Consider the following 19,227-nt stretch of genomic DNA (forward strand, 5'->3'; position numbering starts at 1 on the left):
GTGGGGGTGAAGGAGCATTGTCGGTTCTTTCATTCTTGACTTCATCACGGAGCCGTGAGGGTAAATTTCCTTCCTCGTATGGATGTGATGCAATCGTGACTCTCTGAGGTTCCTCGCAGCTGGGGAAGTTATCGAATACGTATGGAGAGGGGAGACGAGCCTGCCTGTCTATTTGAGATTGTACATAGTCGCTTGTGCGTTCCAGTCTGGTCCTTTCTAAAGTAGATCTTACTGCGGTCAGATCACGCGACCCTTCAGCTTCTTCTATGTACTTTGCTTCCGCCATGGCAGCTTCTTCTTCTCTTTCTAGCTGCAGCACTTGCAACTCTGTCGATATTTTTGCCATTTCCAACTGGATTTTGGCTTCTCGGGCGGCCGCTTCGGCTTCTCTGGCAGCCGCTTAGGCTTCTCTGGCAGCCTTTTCTTTCTGGATTTCGGCTTCTTGGGCGGCCGCTTCGGCTTCTCTGGCAGCCGCTTCGGCTTCTCTGGCAGCCTTTTCTTTCTGGATTTCGGCTTCTCGGGCGGCCGCTTCGGCTTCTCTGGCAGCCTTTTCTTTCTGGATTTCGGCTTCTCGGGCGGCCGCTTCGGCTTCTCTGGCAGCCTTTTCTTTCTGGATTTCGGCTTCTCTGGTGGCCTGTTTCATTTTCAAAACTGCTTCTTGTCTGGCATAACGCAGTTGCACCTTGGCGGCTTCTGCCTTGGCTCTTGCCTGGGTGGACTTACTTGATGTCGTTCTACTGCCCTTGTTGCTGGGCGCCATCGACTTGATCCCGGATCGAGCTGACATTGCAGCACTTGGAACACCTGATAACGCCCGGGTGGGCTTACTTGAGGTCGGTTTACTGCCCTTGTCGCTGGGCGGCGTCGACTTGATGCTGGATTGAGCTGACATTGCAGCACTTGAAACACCTGATAATGCCGCTTTTTCACTGTAACGTTCTCCTTCGGGTGTACTAATAACGCCGAATTCAACGTCGAGATAAACCACAGTCAATGAAACCAGATCGCAGTAAGATTAACCATTTACTGTTCACTCTTCACATTAACATATGGTGAAAACTGTTGATAAAACAATACAAGATTGATACAGTATTTGTTCCTTCCTTAATATCACATTTCAAGTGTAAATACTTGCAAAGGTGACTATAACTACATTACACTAAGGTGCAGTATACAGGGAGAGTTTACCTGCTCCATTGACTACTTTAAATACACTTCCATGCAAACTATCCGCGACTCTTTAACTAACGAAAGCATAAACATTATCTACCGTCGTTACTTCTAACAGGATCGGCATTAACATCTTAGTTCAATATATCGATTATCTATTAACTTACAGCGTTGCTCTCACTGTGATTTCTCATGCCTGCAAAACAACTTCTGCTCGGGTGAGCCTCGTAGTAAGCCCCCACCCTCGCGCTAATTTCAAACCGGTATTTTCCCACAAGACGCGGCGAAACCGGATGTGACGTCATCGCATGCCGATATATTTTACATGCAATGAATATACTTTAAACACTTCTAATTCTAACTAGAAAACACTATTGAATGAATTACTAAGCGAAAATATTATAAACTAAATAACTGTCGTAAAGACAGCACAAATATTGTTGAGGTGTCATGTTCTCCGGTTGCTCCTGAATCAATTTTCCTCCTTCCTGAATTGTGGGTTATGTGTCTTTTTAACCTTTTATGATACACACAACTAATATTAGCATGATGGATAAATCTGTTAACTTTATCTCCTGGAATACTAATGGTTTAAATCATCCGATTAAACGTAAAAAAATATTTAAAGTATTCCATAGACTGAACGCTAATATTATCTTTGCACAGGAGACCCATATCAGGAGGGAGGATAATCAACGTTTTTTTAGGTTCTGGAAGGGTCAACAATTTCACTCGAATTGTACCGCTAAAATTAGGGGTGTGTCTATTTTTATAGGCCCCTCAATATCGTTTACACATCATGAAATTATTTCTGACCCACAGGGTAGATTTTTGTTGATAACTGGCTCACTTTTTAATCGGAAAGTTGTTCTAGTTAATATTTATGCTCCAAACTTTGACTGCCCTGAATTTTTTAAACGTTTATTTACTTCCCTTCCTAATCTAAATGAATATATGTTGATAATGGGTGGAGATTTTAATTGTTGTTTGAATCCTTTGATGGATAGATCTAAACCTATCCGTACTCTTCCGAATAGATCAGCCCTACTTATTAATTCTTTTATGGTTGATTCGGGAATTACAGAAATATGGCGGTTTTTGAACCCTAAAGATAAAGAATTTTCATTTTTTTCACATGTATATCAGCTATTCTAGAATTGACTATTTTCTTATTGATCATCGGTTATTAACGGATGTTATTGATTGTAAATATGATTCTATTACTATTTCGGATCATGCACCTTTGAAGTTATCTATTAAGATTTCGGACTATTCCAATAATATCAGATCTTGGAGGCTTAATGCTACTTTGCTTCAAGACCCAGAATTTATCACCTACATAAAACAGCAAATTGACTTGTTTTTCTCAACAAACTATACTGAAGAAATCGACAGAGGAATACTTTGGGACTCTTTTAAGGCTTTTATCCGTGGACAAATTATCACATATTCTGTTGGTAAAAGAAAACAAAGATATTTAGATATTGCTTTATTAGTGGATAAAATCAAGGAAATTGATAAGATTTATTCCGTGACTCCTACCAAAGAACTTTATAAGAAGAGAGTTGAGCTTCAAATGGAACATAGTTTACTATTATCTTCTTCAATTGAAAATCAATTAATTAGGACCAGGGCTCAATTCTATATTCACAGTGATCGAACTGGCAAACTGTTAGCTAATCAATTAAAAGCTATTTCGACTAAGCGACAAATTATTAAAATTCGCAAACAAGACGGTAATTTAACTACTGATCATAAAGAAATTAATAATACTTTTCAAGATTTTTATAAATCTTTATATCAATCAGAATTTGATGGTGACCAGTCCATGATAGATAATTTTTTTTAACAATTTGAATATTCCTAAACTGATAGATGAAGACCATAGCCTGTTAGATGCTCCTATCTCTATGGTGGAAATAGGAGAGGCTATCTCATCAATGAATTCAGGGAAAGCTCCTGGTCCTGATGGTTATATAGTAGAATTTTTTAAAACTTTTTCTTCTTTGCTCTCTCCGTGGTTATGTGAAATTTTTAATGATGTGTTTGCTAAGAAGAGATTACCTCAATCTTTTTATGAAGCTAATATCTCTCTAATTCTTAAAAAAGATAAAGATCCTACTTTATGTACATCTTATCGCCCTATATCACTATTAAATGTAGATTCTAAGATTCTTACAAAAATTTTAGCCATTAGATTAGAAAAAGTACTATCACAGATTATTTCAGAAGATCAAACTGGTTTTATGAGGAATCGGTATTCCATTTTTAATGTTAGAAAATTGATTAATATAATTCATACTTCACCACCCACAATCCCAGAATGTGTTATCTCATTAGATGCTGAAAAAGCTTTTGATAGAGTTGAATGGACATACTTATTTAATACATTGAGAAATTTTAATTTTAGTCCTAACTTTATATCATGGATTAAATTAATATATTATAAACCTGTTGCTTCTGTTCTTAAAAATAACTATAGATCCTCTTTTTTTCAATTATCTCGTGGTACGAGACAAGGCTGTCCCTTAAGTCCTTTATTATTTAATATTGCATTAGAACCTTTAGCTATTGCTATTCGTGAATCTCCTAATATTTTTGGTATTACCCGTAATGAGAAGTTATACAAATTATCACTTTATGCTGATGACTTGCTGTTATATATTTCTGACCCTGATAGGTCTATTCCCGTTATTTTATCCTTGTTGGTTCAATTTGGTATTTTTTCTGGTTATAAACTAAACTTAGATAAGAGTGAATTATTTCCTTTAAATGCACAAACTTTATTGAGTGATAGGATACCATTTAAAGTTGTTACTGATAACTTTACCTATTTAGGTATAAAAATTACCAAGAAAGATAAAGATTTATTTAGATTGAATTTTTTACCTATGCTTCATCAAATTCAACAACTTACTACAAGATGGTCTCCTTTATTTTTATCATTAATTGGTCGGATTAATGCTATTAAAATGATGATTTTACCAAAATTTTTATACTTATTTCAAGCCTTACCAATTTTTATTTCTAAATCTTTTTTTGATAACATTGATTCAAAAATTTCCTCATTTGTGTGGCAAAATAAAAACCCTAGGTTAAGTAAAAGGCAATTACAAAAATCTAAAAAAGATGGTGGTTTAGCTTTACCTAACTTTAGATTTTATTATTGGGCAAATAATATTCGTAATTTAATGTATTGGAAACTAGATTTGGATTCACCATTGTGCCCACAGTGGGTAAATTTGGAATGTAATGAGGTAAAGGAATATTCTCTATTCTCTGTTCTTGGTTCTTGTCTTCCTGCTGATTTAGTTAAATTTAATAAACAAATATCTAATCCTGTTATTAAACATACATTACGAATTTGGTTTCAATTTCGTAAGTTTTTTACTTTGAAAAACTTTGTTCTTGATAGCCCTATCTTACTTAATTTCTTTTTCAAACCCTCTTGGACAGATCAAGCATATGGAAAAGGAAAGGTATAAAATGTTTTCGTGATCTTTTCTTTGAAGATACTTTGATGTCATTTGACCAACTTTCCAACAAATTTGAATTACCTAAATCTAATTTTTTCAGATATTTACAAATTAGAAATTTCTTACATAAAGCTTTACCATCTTTTCCTAATTCAACTTTAGTGGATTTTACAGATTTGATTTTTACCTTAAACCCTTGTCAGAAGGGATTAGTAGCTTTTATTTATAATATGATTATGAAGATACAACCAGAAATATCAGTTAGAATTAAACAAGAATGGGAAAAAGAACTTCGATATATCAACAGATAAATGGGAAAAAATTTTGCAAATGGTTAATTCCTCTTCGATATGTGCTAAACATGCTTTAATACAATTTAAAATTGTACATAGAGCTCATATGTCTAAAGATAAACTTGCTCGATTCTATTCTCATATTAACCCTCAATGTGACAGATGTCATTCAGAAGTGGCCTCATTGACCCATATGTTTTGGTCATGTCCCACTTTACATAACTATTGGAAGGACATATTTACTACCATTTCCTCAATTTGGAATATAGATTTACAACCTCATTTTATTACTGCAATTTTTGGCATACCAAATGAAGATGGTAATCAGTTTTCCCCTTCAATCAGATGAATGATTGCTTTTGTAACATTAATGGCCAGAAGGTCTATATTACAAAACTGGAAAGAAGTAAATCCTCCTACCACGTTCCAGTGGTTTTCTCAAACTATTTCTTATCTGAGCCTGGAAAAAATTAGAAGCACTATTTTTGACTCATCAATTAAATTTGAAGAAACTTGGAGACCGTTTATTCGACATTTTCATATGAATTAATTTGGCCTTTTCCAGGCCTTCTTTCTGCTTATTCATGTTCAGGTATGGAGTTCTGGAGTTTTTTGACACTATCATATACTTGTAAGCTATTATTATTGCCCTTGTTAGTTTAGTTTAGTGTTTTATTTTTCTTAATATATATTTTTTTCACATATTTTCAAATTTTTTCTTTTTTTAACGGTTATTTTTGTTTTTTTTTCATATATAATCATATGGACTTGATTGATTAAGGTATTTTTTTCTGTTGTTGTTTAATAGGATATTGTTATCTTATTATTAACGCGATTTCAAGTCTATTGTATTCATAATTTACTCATTATTATGTTATGTTTTTTTTATATGTATATATGAAACTCAATAAAAAGATTGAAAAAGAAAGAAAGATTAGTATTTGCATGAACTTTTGTAGATACACGTAAGCTAAGATCACAACTCCTTAGTTTTTGTTTGCTGAAGGAAAGAAATAAAAATAGGTGGTTATTAAATTGAAGTCTGATGCTACAAGACTTTAGTAAGGTACAAGATGTTAAGGTATTAAAGGAAGTGACACTGTAATCGTTAACTGTTTAGATGCTGAATTGAATGTATAACTGTAGTGAAAAGGAAAAGCTTTTGTATTGTGTTAGATTCTAAAATCCTGTAAGACTCTGTATTACTTCGTTTTCACCGCTGGTGAAAAAGCTTTGAAGAAAGGGAGTGTTATGAATGTACCACAGCACTGAAGGGTGTGGGGTAGCCCCCTCTTTTGTGAGAATCACAAGATCACTATTGATTTGGGTCAGGAGACCCAGGAAATGAGAGAGAGAGACGTGTGGAATGTCTTGACCCCCCCCCCCCCCCCCCGGCGATATAAAGCTACGGGGAAACGGCCATTGTCTCTTGGAGACGGACTTGTGTATTACAAAACTGTGCTATGTGGAAGCCCTCAGGCAAAGTGGGCTGGTTGCATCACCTCCAACCTGATTGACATCTGAGACCCTGTGAGTCAGGATAAAAGAGAGTCTGTGGGAACAGCCCCTCAGACGCACCAGAAGAAACGCTAGCGATCCCATAATAGCAGAAGCCAGTGGGGAGGCCACGTGCATTCGGTTCCATTTGCCCCGGAACCGGTGCCCTTTACCACAGAAAAACGGCTTTTAGCTAACAACGGGGAAACCAATTCTCGAAGGATTGACATCATAAAAGGACTGGGCAAGTTTTAAACCCGTCTTTCTCTCAAACCAAAATGCTGCAGCTTGAACAAACTAACAGTGACTTTTATATTTCCATCGGACAATACATTATCCCCTAGACAACGATAGAGCTATTTCTTATTGATTATTATTATACCCACGTGTTTAGATTTAGTATTGACAATGTATATTATCTGTATGTTTGCATTAATATTATTTTGTGTATTTTTATCAATAAATACTGCTAAAATAGTACCATCAGACTTCAACGGACCTCTCTATCTTTGCTGGTAAGTGACCCAGTTACAGGGTTCGTAACACTGTGTACAAATTGGTAATGCATTTTTTCTTCTATGCTATAATAGTACACTTCAAAAGATACTACTTTATCTGTAAAGTGCTTTGATGCATTCTATTATTGTGAATGGGCTTTAGAAGTACATCTTTTATTTTAGAAAGTAGATCAAACCCAGTGCTGAGATACAAAGGGCTAATTTAGTAACCAGAAATTATGAGCAAGGCTATAAAAAAAATTAATGTCATCAAAATATATTATGTGAGTGACCTGATGGGTTGGATTTATGCACAAGCATGAACTGAGCAGCTACATTCTACAAAAGCTTTTTAATATTTTACATTTAAGTAATTTTTCAAAGGGTACATGGAAATGAGACTGAGAATATTAGAGGATGGCACATCCACAATGACTTAAATTACTTCTTTGTAAAATCTGTTATTCCGAATCAATTGGAACAATTTTTGCCCATTGAAGGCAACTCAGAATGTTACGTATATGATAGTGCGGAATCATTATTCAATCTTATTCATCAATCTCCAAAAAGTTATTCACTGTAAAGGACCATGCTAAATTGCAAAAGAGCTGTCATTTTTTTGTTCTATGGAGAAAATTCACCTTGAGATCTACTATAAACAACAAATGGGATAACATTAAGATAAGCCTACTTAATTTTAAATCCATAGCACAGAAAATAAACAAGAAGCTGATTACAAGGCTGTATTGTGGTTTAGTAGACATTTTATACATATATATTGAGGCCTCTACCTTTGCATTTAACTAAATCTGAACTCATTACTCCATAGTAAAAACCTTACCACCTGCTCGAAAATAATCAATATTGTTCAATCCCCTTTCACACTTTGAAGCTTATAAGATGACACTTTGCTGTTTTGTGACACATTCAAAACAAACAGGAAAGGGTGTAAAGATGAAGAATATAATATCCTTTAGGATGGAAAAAAAAACATAGAAATAAAATCATACAGTTGCACAGCAGAGAACCCCCCCCCAACCCACCACATTGATGCTGACCTTCCCCTCCCCCCACCACAATATTACATTAATCCTGATGCTTGCGATAAGTTCATAACCTTCTTGACCATTTAAGTGCATGTCTCAGTGTTTCAAAACTAATAATTATTTGATTCTGCCACTTACTCTGGCAGCGCATTCTCTGTATAATAAATGCATTCCCATCAAATTCCCTTTAAGTGTCTTTCTCTTGCTTTAAACCTTGTTATTGTACACCTACCATGGGAAAATGATTATGGTCACCTATCTTATTGGGACCTCTTATAATTTTATAAACTCTTAGTCCCTTTTCTTCCAGGGGAAACAAGCCGAGTCTACCCAATCTTTCTGCATAACTAAAGCTCTCTAATTTAGGCAAAATCCTGGTGAATCTCCCTTGTATTTCCTGTAGTGCAACCAGATACTTCCTACAGTGTGATGACTGCAGACAATACTCCCAAGTACAGTCTAACCCGGGGGCTGGCAACCCGCGGCTCCGGAGCCACATGTGGCTCTTTTACGTCTGTGCTGCGGCTCCCTGTTGCTTTGGGAAATAATTGGTTGTGGCGACCCTTTTCCTGGCACATCCGAACCGACTCACAATTAGATAGCCTACGGGGGTTTGCGAGCACAGAGCTTTGGAGCCTCTGCGCCATGGGGGGCAGGTTGAGGGAGGCTTAAAAGTGAGGCTGAAGATTTCGAATAAAGTTTTTTCCTTCGACTGCAGTTACCGACTCCGTGTCGTAATTTTAGCGCTGCGTGTAGCACACCGCTACATGGTCAGTATTTAATTAAAATGTATTTTATGTTAGTTTGTTAGTTTTTGAAATGTAAATCTAAATTTGAAGATTATGGTGATCTTGTACAATCTAAATAAGACGTTGTGGCGACCCATTTCCTGACACATCCGAACCGGCTCACAATTAGCCAGCGTTCAGGCTAAGGGAGATAGCCTACGGGGGTTTGTGAGTACGTGTCTTTTGCAGCATCCGCGCCCATGGGGGGCGGGTTGAGGGAGGCTTAAAAGCAAGGCTGTTTAGTTCGAATAAAGCTATCTTTGACTGCAGTTTACTGACTGCGTGTAGCACACCGCTACAACGTGTTTTTATCGCTGGCTGTCCAGAGGGGAGGTGCTGAAACGCTTTGTCGCGTGTCTGGAAGAAGTGAAAACTTTCCTGGGCAGCAAAGGGCTCACCTTTCCTGAGCTGGAACAGCCAGAGTGGCTGGAAAAGCTACACTTCATGGTAGACATGACAGCGCACCTGAACACGCTGAACACAGCTCTTCAACGGGGTAAGGACGTACAGCCCTGCACATGTTGGAGGATGTTTTGGCATTCGAGCGCAAGTTGACGTTGCTTGCCAGAGATTTACAGAAAGGCACATTGTCTCACTTCCCCAATTTGAGAGAGTTCAAACAAGGTCACGACATGATAAATTCGGAGTATTTACATTCTGCAATCATCGCAATGCAAACATCGTTTGGGAAACGCTTCTGTGAGTTCAGAGAGGAAAAAAAACACATTATCCTTCACGGTCACTCCCCTAAGCATCGATTCATCCCTACTGAATACGACTGCATTGTCAGGTGTGAGTCAACCTGAACAAGTATGATAAATATTTTAATTGCCTATTATTTTACGTATATTCATATGTTTTCATTGTTCAGTGAAATAGTCCTTTTATTTTTCAGGTTGACAGCTGGCTGACGTTATTTTTGGTTTGCTGCTGGCGGCAAATTTAAGTTTGGCGTTTTTCATAAATACAAGAAGGACTGAAATAGACGTTGAGTATTTTACTTAAAAGTAACCTTCAACCCAACGTCTTTTTTTCGGAGTTCAAAATGTTTTTGTTGCATGCAGAAATGTAATTTCGTTTTCTCTGCAGGAGTTCATCAATTTCATAAATGCAACACATTATAGTTTGTTTATACATAGCATAAAGGCAAAACAAAACGTTGTATGCAGTGTTATTTCATTTTAAATGTCAAACGGGTTTTGCGGCTCCCAGTGTTTTCTTTTCTGTGGGAAACGGGTCCAAGTGGCTCTTTCAGTGGTAAAGGTTGTTGACCCCTGGTCTAACCACTTGATTTGTAAAGTTGCAACATAACATCCTAACTTTCATATTCTATGCCTCAACCTATGAAACCAAGCATGCCACCTCACTACCCTATCTACTTGTACTGCACTTTCAGGACTTACATCCCATGGTCCCTCTCTTAATCAAATAGTGTTACCCACAACACCATCAACTTTTCTGTCACCTGTCAATTTGCTAATTAGAAATCAGACATTCACATCCAAGTCATTAATATAAAACAGAGAACAGTAAAGCACAGGATCAAGCCCTTTAGCCCAAATGTCTGCTGAAAACACAACGGTAAATTAAACCGATCTCTTCTGTCAGCAAATGATCCATTTTCTGCATATTCATGGACCAATCTAAAACCCTCTTAAACATCACCCTCCAATCTACTTCCACTGCTACCCTTGGCAGCCCATTCCAGACAACACAACACTGTGTAAAACAACTTGCCCACATCTCTCTAAACTTTCTCCACCTCTAGTATTTGAATTTCAACTCCTGGAAAAAAGATTATGTCTGTCTACCCTATCTATGCTTCCCTTAATTTTATTAACTTCCTTCCATCTGCCCTCAGCCTCAGACATTCCAGAGAAAGCACTAACACAGGATGCTCTGCAGATGCTGGAAATTCAGAGTAATACACAAAATACTGGAGAAACTCAGCAGGTCAGGAAGCATCTATGAAGAGAATTAAAGAGCTGATATTTTGGGCCAGAACCCTTTATCAGGACTGGAAAGGAATGAGGAAGGAGCCAGAAAAAATTATATTTCACAAACAAGAGTCCTAAGACAATCCCTGTGGTACTCCACTGATCAGAGAATTAAAATCTGAAAAGCACCCTTCCACCACCACCACCTGGCTTCTTTGCCAAGCCAATTTTGGATCTAATTAGCCAGAGCGGCTTAGATTTCATATGCCTAAACCAGGGGTCGGCAACCTGCGGCTCCGGAGCCGCATGCGACTCTTTCAACTCTGTGCTGCGGCTCCCTGTGGCTTTGGAAAATAAATGATGAGTATTTAATTAAAATGTATTTTATGTTAGTTTGTTAGTTTTTGAAATGTAATTCTAAATTTGCAGATTATGGTGATCTTGTACAATCTAAATAAAACGTTGTGGCGACCCATTTCCTGGCACATCCGAACCGGCTCACAATTTGCCAGCGTTCCGGATAAGGGTGATAGCCTACGGGGGTTTGTGAGTATGTGTCTTTTGGAGCATCCGCGCCCACGGGGGGCGGGGGGCAGGTTGAGAGAGGCTTAAAAGCAAGGCTGTGTAGTTCGAATAAAGTTATCTTTGACTGCAGTTTACCCACTCCGTGTCGTTATTTTAGCGCTGCGTGTAGCACATCGCTACAACGTGTTTTTAATCGCTATTAATATACGTCACCACTGCCAATGCCTGACACCCACCAGTGCGCGATTTCTTTTAATTTTTCGATCCAAGGTAGGCTAACGATGTAGTAACCTTCAACCCAATGTCTTTTTTTCGGAGTTCAAAATGTTTTTGTTGCATGCAGAAATGTAATTTCATTTTCTCTGCAGGAGTTCATCGATTTCATAAATGCAAAACATTATAGTTTGTTTATACATAGCAAAAAGGCAAAAAAAAAACATTGTATGCAGTGTTATTTCATTTTAAATGTCAAACAGGTTTTGTGGCTCCCAGTGTTTTCTTTTCTGTGGGAAGCGGGTCCATATGGCTCTTTCAGTGGTAAAGGTTGCTGATTCCTGGCCTAAACCTTGTTATTGCCCTACCATGAAGGGCCCTCTCAAATGCCTTATTAAAATCTACATAGAGAAGAATTACCATTCTGTCTTTATCATTATTCTTAACTACCTTGTTAAATTTAGGAATCAGGACTTCCCCTCCAATATGTCACATTGACTATCCTTCATCAGTCCTTGCATTTCCAAATGTATATCAATCCTATTCCTCAGATTTTCACCAATTACAATGACAAGGCTTACTGATCTATAGTTAACCAGTTTATGTTTGCTGCCATTCTTAAATAAAGTAACAACATCAGCCATCTTTCAGCCTTCTGGCAACTCACCTATGGTTAACTAAGATGCAAAAATGTCTGTCAGTGCACCAGTTTTCTTCTCCTTGGAATAGATCTTATTAGATCAGTGGATTATTCAACCCTTATGCATCTTGTGTCTTCTAAAACTTCCTCTTTCTTAATTCTGAGCTATTCCAGATTATTCACTGGTGACTACCAATGAAAAGTAATCTTTTAGAACCTCATCCACATGTCTTAACTACATGTAGATTATCCTGTTAGTCTCCATTCCTTCCTTAGCTCTCTGCTCTTTTCCTGATATATTTATGGAATATTTGGGGATGTTCATTAATTTTACTTGTTAACAATATTTAAAGCCCCCTTCTTATCCTCCTAATTTCTTTCTTTAACATCTTTTTTTACACACTATGTTCAAGAGAAACCCTCAATTACAGTAGTCTATACTTACCATTTTCCCTTTTCTCTACTTGACAAAGCCATCAATATTTTTTCATCCAAGTTTCTTTAATCTTGCCATCTTTAAGTTCCATCTTTACCAGAACATGTTGGCCCTGAACTCTCAACTATTTCTCTTGGAAGACTCCCACCTTTCATCTTCTTTTCTTCCTGCAAGAATCTGCTCCAAAACAATTTTCACTAGGCCCTCTTATGCTTTGTGAAATCAGCCTTCTCCAGTTTAACACCTTAACTTGTGGACTAATCTGATCCATTTCCATAATGATCTTAAAACTTACAGAATTATGATCACTGTTCTCAAAATACTCCCCCACTTGCCCAATTTTGATTCCCAAGCCAAGGTCAAGTACAATCCCATCTCTAGTAGGACAATGCACATTATCTCAAAAATCTTCCTTGGACTCACTTAAATTCTGCATCATCCAAGTTCCTTGTACAGTACTGAGACAATCCCAGTTAATATTGGGCATGTTAAAATGTCATGCTACTACATATATTCTTATAGCTTTCTGTAGTTTGTTTGCATATCTGCTCCTCTAATTCCTGTTAATTATTGAGGGGCCTATAGTATAACTACAGGAAAGCGATTGCTCCCCTCTTATTCCAAAGTTAAATAATTAAGCACTGAACTTTAATGGTATTTGCAAAGTATTTTTTAAAAATGCAATTGAACTTCTATGTATAAGTGCCTTTCTACTGAATTTTGTCTTTCTACTGAATTTTTGCCAGCAAATTCTTTTTTTCCCCCCAGGACCTCTGTTCTACACCCTAACCTTGACAAGAAACTCAACTAATACATCTCTTCAAGATGCCACCGATAAGTAGCATCTTGTATGCAGTTCCAAGGTGAATCATCAAATATTTCCCTTTAGGACTACTCCAGCTGAAATCCAGTCACAGCCATGGGCACTTCAGTAAGCACATCATCTTAGGACATTTTTAAAAAACCTGTCGATACTCAAAATCGGTAAACCACAGACTGCAGACTTGGGTCTCAAATGCAGTTCCCCTTCAAAAAAAAACACATTAATGGGGATAATGCGCTGGTTTACAGGAATCCCCACTTCCAACTGCCCTGCTGACAAATGTACGAACTCCAAAACCTGGGCCTCCTCTGGAACTGGATCCTCATCTTCCTCACTGGGAGACCAGTCAGTGTGGATTGGAAATAACATCTCCTTGCTGACAATATCACCGGCACAGCTCAAGGATGCGTGCTTAGCCCACTGATCTATTCTTTCTACTCCCACAACTGTGTGGCTGGGCACAGCTCAAACGCCCTCTATCAATGACACAACTATTGGTGGTAGAATTGCAGATGGTGACAAGGAGGCATACAGGAGTGAGATAGATCAGCTGATTGAGTGATGTCACAACAACAATCTTGCATTCAACATCAGGAAGACCAAGGAAACGATTGTGGACTTCAGGAAGGGGAAGTCAAGGGAACACACATCAGTCCTCATTGAGTGATTAGCAGTGGAAAGGGTGAGCAGTTTCAAGTACCTGGGCTTCAATATCTCTGAAGATCTATCCTGGGCTCAACATATTGATGCAATTACAAAGAAGGCAAAACAGTAGCTAAATGTCATTAGTTTGAGGATACTTGGTACATCAACAAAGACACTCAAATTTCTACAGATGTACTATGGAGAGCATTCTGACTTGTTGCATCACCATCTGGTATAGAGGGGTCAAGGCACAGGATTGGAAAAAGCAGCAGAAGGTGCCCCTGCATCAAGGACACCTTCAAAAAGCGATGTATTGAAAAGCGGCACCCATCATCAAGGACCCCCATCACCTAGGATATGCCGTCTTCTCGTTGCTACCATTAGGGAGGAGGTATAGGAAGACATGCACAATGTTTCAAGAACAGCTTCTTTCCTTCCGCCATCCGCTTTCTGAATGGCCAATGAACCTATGAACATTCTCACTATTTTTTCTCTTTTTGCACTAACTACTTACTTAAGTTGATTCTTTTATATGTACTTTTTGTAGTTCGTAGTTTATGTATTGCAATGTACTGCTGATGCAAAACAAATTTCATGACATATGCCAGTGATATTAAATCTTATTCTAATTCTGATTCTGAAATATCCAACAATTCTTTCATAAAGTCTGCTAAGCATCTTGTAAAGCAGTTTAATACTGAAAACTGATCAACTTTAGGGTGTTTGTGTATCTTACTAAACCCTTAACTAGTTTGAAGATAGGGGTCAGACCAAAAATGTTACCTGACATAACCCTACTTTATTAAATCTGAAACAAATCTTAATACTAAAATACTGGCCCTATGACACAAGTCCATTGAGTACAACCACACAGTTGAGTGCTTGTTTTCCAGTGCATCAACTCCAGATGCAATATATAATTTCCTGCTTCTTAATACACAATGATTTCTTGCACATATTTAGAATGAGCAAGTTACTGACTCATCTGTACTATTGCAGTAAATATATTATTTATTTTCTGTAGAAGATAGGAAAAAAGTCCATTTGTACTTCATTTCATTAAGATAGAAAATCTCACATGCCTTTCTCTTGCTATCTTTCCCAGTTCTAACCATACACCCCTGACCCAAAACATTAACTGTTTCTCCTCTCACACATGCTGCCTGACCTGCTCACTATTTCCAATATTTTGTGTTTTTGGACCAGGTAATATTCCAGCTTTAATCAACCAGTTGTTTCCATTTAAGCCCCATAATTATAAAGGTCAATGTTATCCAGCTATGTCCTTACAAAATAGGATACAGTATATCCAACTAAGCACCAACTATCCAATCAGCTTAGTGATGCAAGAAATTGCTGACAATCCTATCAAGCAGCTCTTGGTCACCAACAGTTTATTCACTGAAGCAGAATGGGTTTTGCCTGAGTCACTCTATGTCCAAAATTATTAAATCCTCAATATATGATCAAAACTGGTGAATTCCAGAAATGTTGCAGGAAACAGTAAAGCAACATTTGACCAAGCATTGGATTACAGTCTTGGTAAAAAAAATAGAGGAAGACTACACAAGCTGGAACCATTTACTGGATACCAGTCATCTCATCTGAATGTGTTTTGCAGGATAGTGTTCTAGACTAACTATGTTAGAACAATGACTTTGCTTCTCTAAAAACTGTCAGAACCATAGCTAGGCAAATATTAGATACACTGCAGAAAATAACTAATTTCATAATTCCCTAAAGCTTTTTCATCATACACAAATCAGAAGTGTTGAGGCCTGAATAAGTGTAATTCTAACAATACCAAAAGAACTCAAAATCACCCATGGCAAAGCAGCTTACTTGAACATCACCCTAAGCACTCCAACACCACACACCATGGGTTGCAATATACTGTGAATTTGATTTTTTTTTTGTTGTTTTTAATCTTTGGTTCAGAATATTACTTTTGCATCTCAAGGGGAATTGGGAAAGGACACTAAATGTTGGCCTTGTCATCAACACACGTCATATGAACAATTTCAAAACATCTATTTTGGAAGTTAATATTATTTTCATGCACAACTTAGCTGGTACAGTATGCAGGTGCTACGTAAAAATGAAAGTGCTTTCAGGAACAGATGCCAGTTCTCAATTCTATTAAGAACCCACTTTATTCCAGTGCAATGAACCTCTTAATTATCATGGCTCTTATACGAAATACGTATAATCAGATATATATTCATTGGATAGGTATTTGACATAAGGTAGTAGTTAAGGGCATAGAATATCTTTGCTTGTGGCAAAGCGGGTTGAATAAAATCTGTAATACCATAACAGTCATGATTAATTGTGTCCTTCTCATGCTCCATATTGTTGTCCTTCACTTGCACTTGCCCTCATCTGTGTGACCATTTAATAAAAGTACATAGCAACAACATGGATTAAGAATAGTTGTTAATGGTCCCTTCTTTACATGTTCTTGCCATGCATTAAATGGTCTCATTAGTACAAGTGTATAGTATTCTAAGGCATGTCAAAAAGGATAGCCTAAACTCTCTTCCAGTCCACTGTACCGGAATATGACATTACAACTAGAATTTATCCCAGATGCTCTCTGTTCCTTGTCATTAAAAAGAATAATTCATTGGAAACAATAATTGCAGTCATAATCAGAAACCGAATTATTCCTGCACTTCCCTCTTCTTCTCCTATCTGAAATAAAATACAAAAAACTGGAAACACTGTGCAGGCCAGGAAGCTTCTGTGTTAATGTTTCGAATTTATGGCCCTACCTCTCCTGAGGAAGGATCTCAAATGTCAAATCTATTTCTCTTTCCACAGATGCTGCCTGCGCCGCTGAGTGTTTCCAGCATTTGCCGTTTTTATTTCAGATTTCCAACACTTGCAGACACCCCCCCCCCCCAAATTATCAGCATGTTCAGTGCACCAGCTGCCATTTAGCAGAAACAGAGGCTACAAGATGCTACAAGTGCTGGGTTCTGGAGCAAAGAAACAAACTGCTCGAGTCCTGAAGAAGGGTCTCAGTCCGAAATGCCGACTGCTTATTCATTTCCATAGGTGCTGCATTCCTCCAGCATTTTGTATGTGTTAAACTGCTGTAGGAACTCAGCGGGTCAGGCAGTGCCTGTGGAAGCACAGGCTTTGGGTTGAGATCCTGACTCAGGAATGAGAATGCCCAGCATTAAGAAGTGAGGTATTAAGTGTGGTAGGCGAGAGATGGACCCAGATGAACAAGGAATGGAGCCAGGTGAGAAATGGAGATAGTGACAGAGTCTGGGGATGATGAGTGGCGACAAGGGCTACTAATTATGGAATCTGATAGGAAAGGAAGTGATGAGTAGGACCAGATAAGGGAGAGATGTTGGGCAAAAGGGTGCAGGCACTGGAACCAGATGGGGCTGGGGGAAAGCAGTGGTACCTCAGACACAGGAAAGCCCACACTCACATTTTGTACTGATCCTCCCAGGGTAGTGCTAGCCAGTCTCCGTGCATCGCTGCCATGTAGTTCTCCATGTCGGCTTGGCTCTTATCCGAAGACACGAAGACGATCTCGAACTGCGGCGCCGGCTCCGACTCCTCCATCAGCTCGGTGTAGAACTCGCACAGGCGCGGCGTGAAATCGCGGCAGGGCGGGCACCAGCCCCCCGAAAAGTAGATGCCCACAACTTTATTCTTCAGCGCCTCCTCGGGGTCCATCGCCTGGCCGTCCCTATTGAGCAGCGTGTGCCCGGCGAACACGTCCACCATCTCCCGGCGAGCCCGTGACCAACAGCCACACTCCGCACTTCCCGCGCGCTGCAGTTCGCAGCCGGCCTTCCCTCCAGTCACACAGGTCCCGCCCCCCGCCATCTGGAGCGAGAGCGCCCGCCGCCGACCCGCGCTGCCGTGCGAACCGCTGCCTTCTCATTCCACACCATGCCGGACGGTGCTCAGGTAAACAATGCCGGCCAAACTCGCCCAGCACTTACAGAAGTAAAAGAGTAACAAGACTATATTCGTGAAAGAGTTCATCTCAATGTCGACTGGTCTTGGTGGTCCCTGAATGCGAGGGATTTAGGTGGATGGAATTTGAGAGGTGCATTCAGGAAAATGTCTTGAGCTAGCATGTGGATAATTCCTCTAGAGAAGGTGCTCTGTTAGACTTAATCGAGTTAAATGAAGTGAGGCAAGCATGGAAGTGTCAGGGGGGGGGGAGCATCCTGGGTAAAGGGATCATAATTCCGTGTTTCAAGATCATTTTGGACAGGGATGGGAATGGTCTGTATAGGTAAAGTCATAAATTAGGGACGGAAGGGGGAACTGATTTTAATAACATGAGACAGGATCTGATGAAGGTAACTTGGGAGTTACTGCCTTTGGATAAGACAGGTGGGAGTCTTTTAAAAGGATGACAAGATTAGGGACCTGCAGGATGAAGGAATATTGAGTGATGAAAAAAGAAGCATTGGACATGAAATGGGCCATGAAATATCATTGGGAGGCAAGATTAAGACGATTCCCAGGAGATTTCATGAGTAGATTAGGAACAAAATGGGTACCTAGGAAAAGAATAGTCTTCCTGAAGTACCTGTATGGCACTTCACATAGGTCTATCTGTACAAAGGGCCAGAGGTTGTGAGCAATGTCCTAAATGAATACTCATTTGTATTCACTGAGGAGAAAGGCTTGGTAGATAGAGAGTTCAGGGAGAGGGACAATGGCATTCTGGAGCATTTTAACAGTAAGAAGGAAGATGGTTTCAATGTCTCAGAATATATGAAGTTCCCCAGTGCCTGATGAGATGTATTCCAGGTTGCACTGGGAGGGATGTCAGGAAATTGTCGAAGCTCTGCCTAAGATTGTTACATCTTTGTCAGCCACAACTGAGATATCTGATAAATGGAGTAAAGCAAATATTGTTCCTTTATTCAAGGAAGGAAACAGGGGTAAGCTAGTTTACCACAGGGTAGTAAATCTTTAATCAGTGGTAGGAAAATTATGGGAAAATAAGATGGGTTGATTCAGGATAGATCACATGGCTGTGTTCATGATAAATTCAGTTTCTCTAATTTGATTAATTATTTTTGAAGCAATATCTAATCATATTGAAGTCATTGCTGTGGATGTTGTGCACATGGACTCTGGTAAGACTTTTGACAGCTTTCCATTTAGAGTTTGGTGCCAGCGATTAAAGCCCATGAGATTTTGAGCAAGATTGCATAAATGACCCAGAATTAGCTTAATGACAGGAGGTAGAGT

The 19,227-nt window shown here is 38.7% G+C and overlaps 1 protein-coding gene across 1 annotated transcript in view; it reads right to left on the reverse strand.

Moving 5' to 3' along the window:
• The window catches only part of nxnl2 (nucleoredoxin like 2), a 44,689-nt gene extending 26,953 nt beyond the window's left edge, over positions 1–17,736 (reverse strand). Inside the window, exon 1 of the mRNA XM_059969892.1 lies at positions 17,435–17,736. Within this exon, the coding sequence (XP_059825875.1) occupies positions 17,435–17,736 (302 nt within the window). The remainder of the gene's footprint in view (positions 1–17,434) is intronic.
• Between the last annotated feature and the right edge of the window lie 1,491 nt (positions 17,737–19,227).

The sequence above is a fragment of the Hypanus sabinus genome, chromosome 5 (genome assembly GCF_030144855.1).
Source record: "Hypanus sabinus isolate sHypSab1 chromosome 5, sHypSab1.hap1, whole genome shotgun sequence".
Taxonomy (NCBI): domain Eukaryota; kingdom Metazoa; phylum Chordata; class Chondrichthyes; order Myliobatiformes; family Dasyatidae; genus Hypanus; species Hypanus sabinus.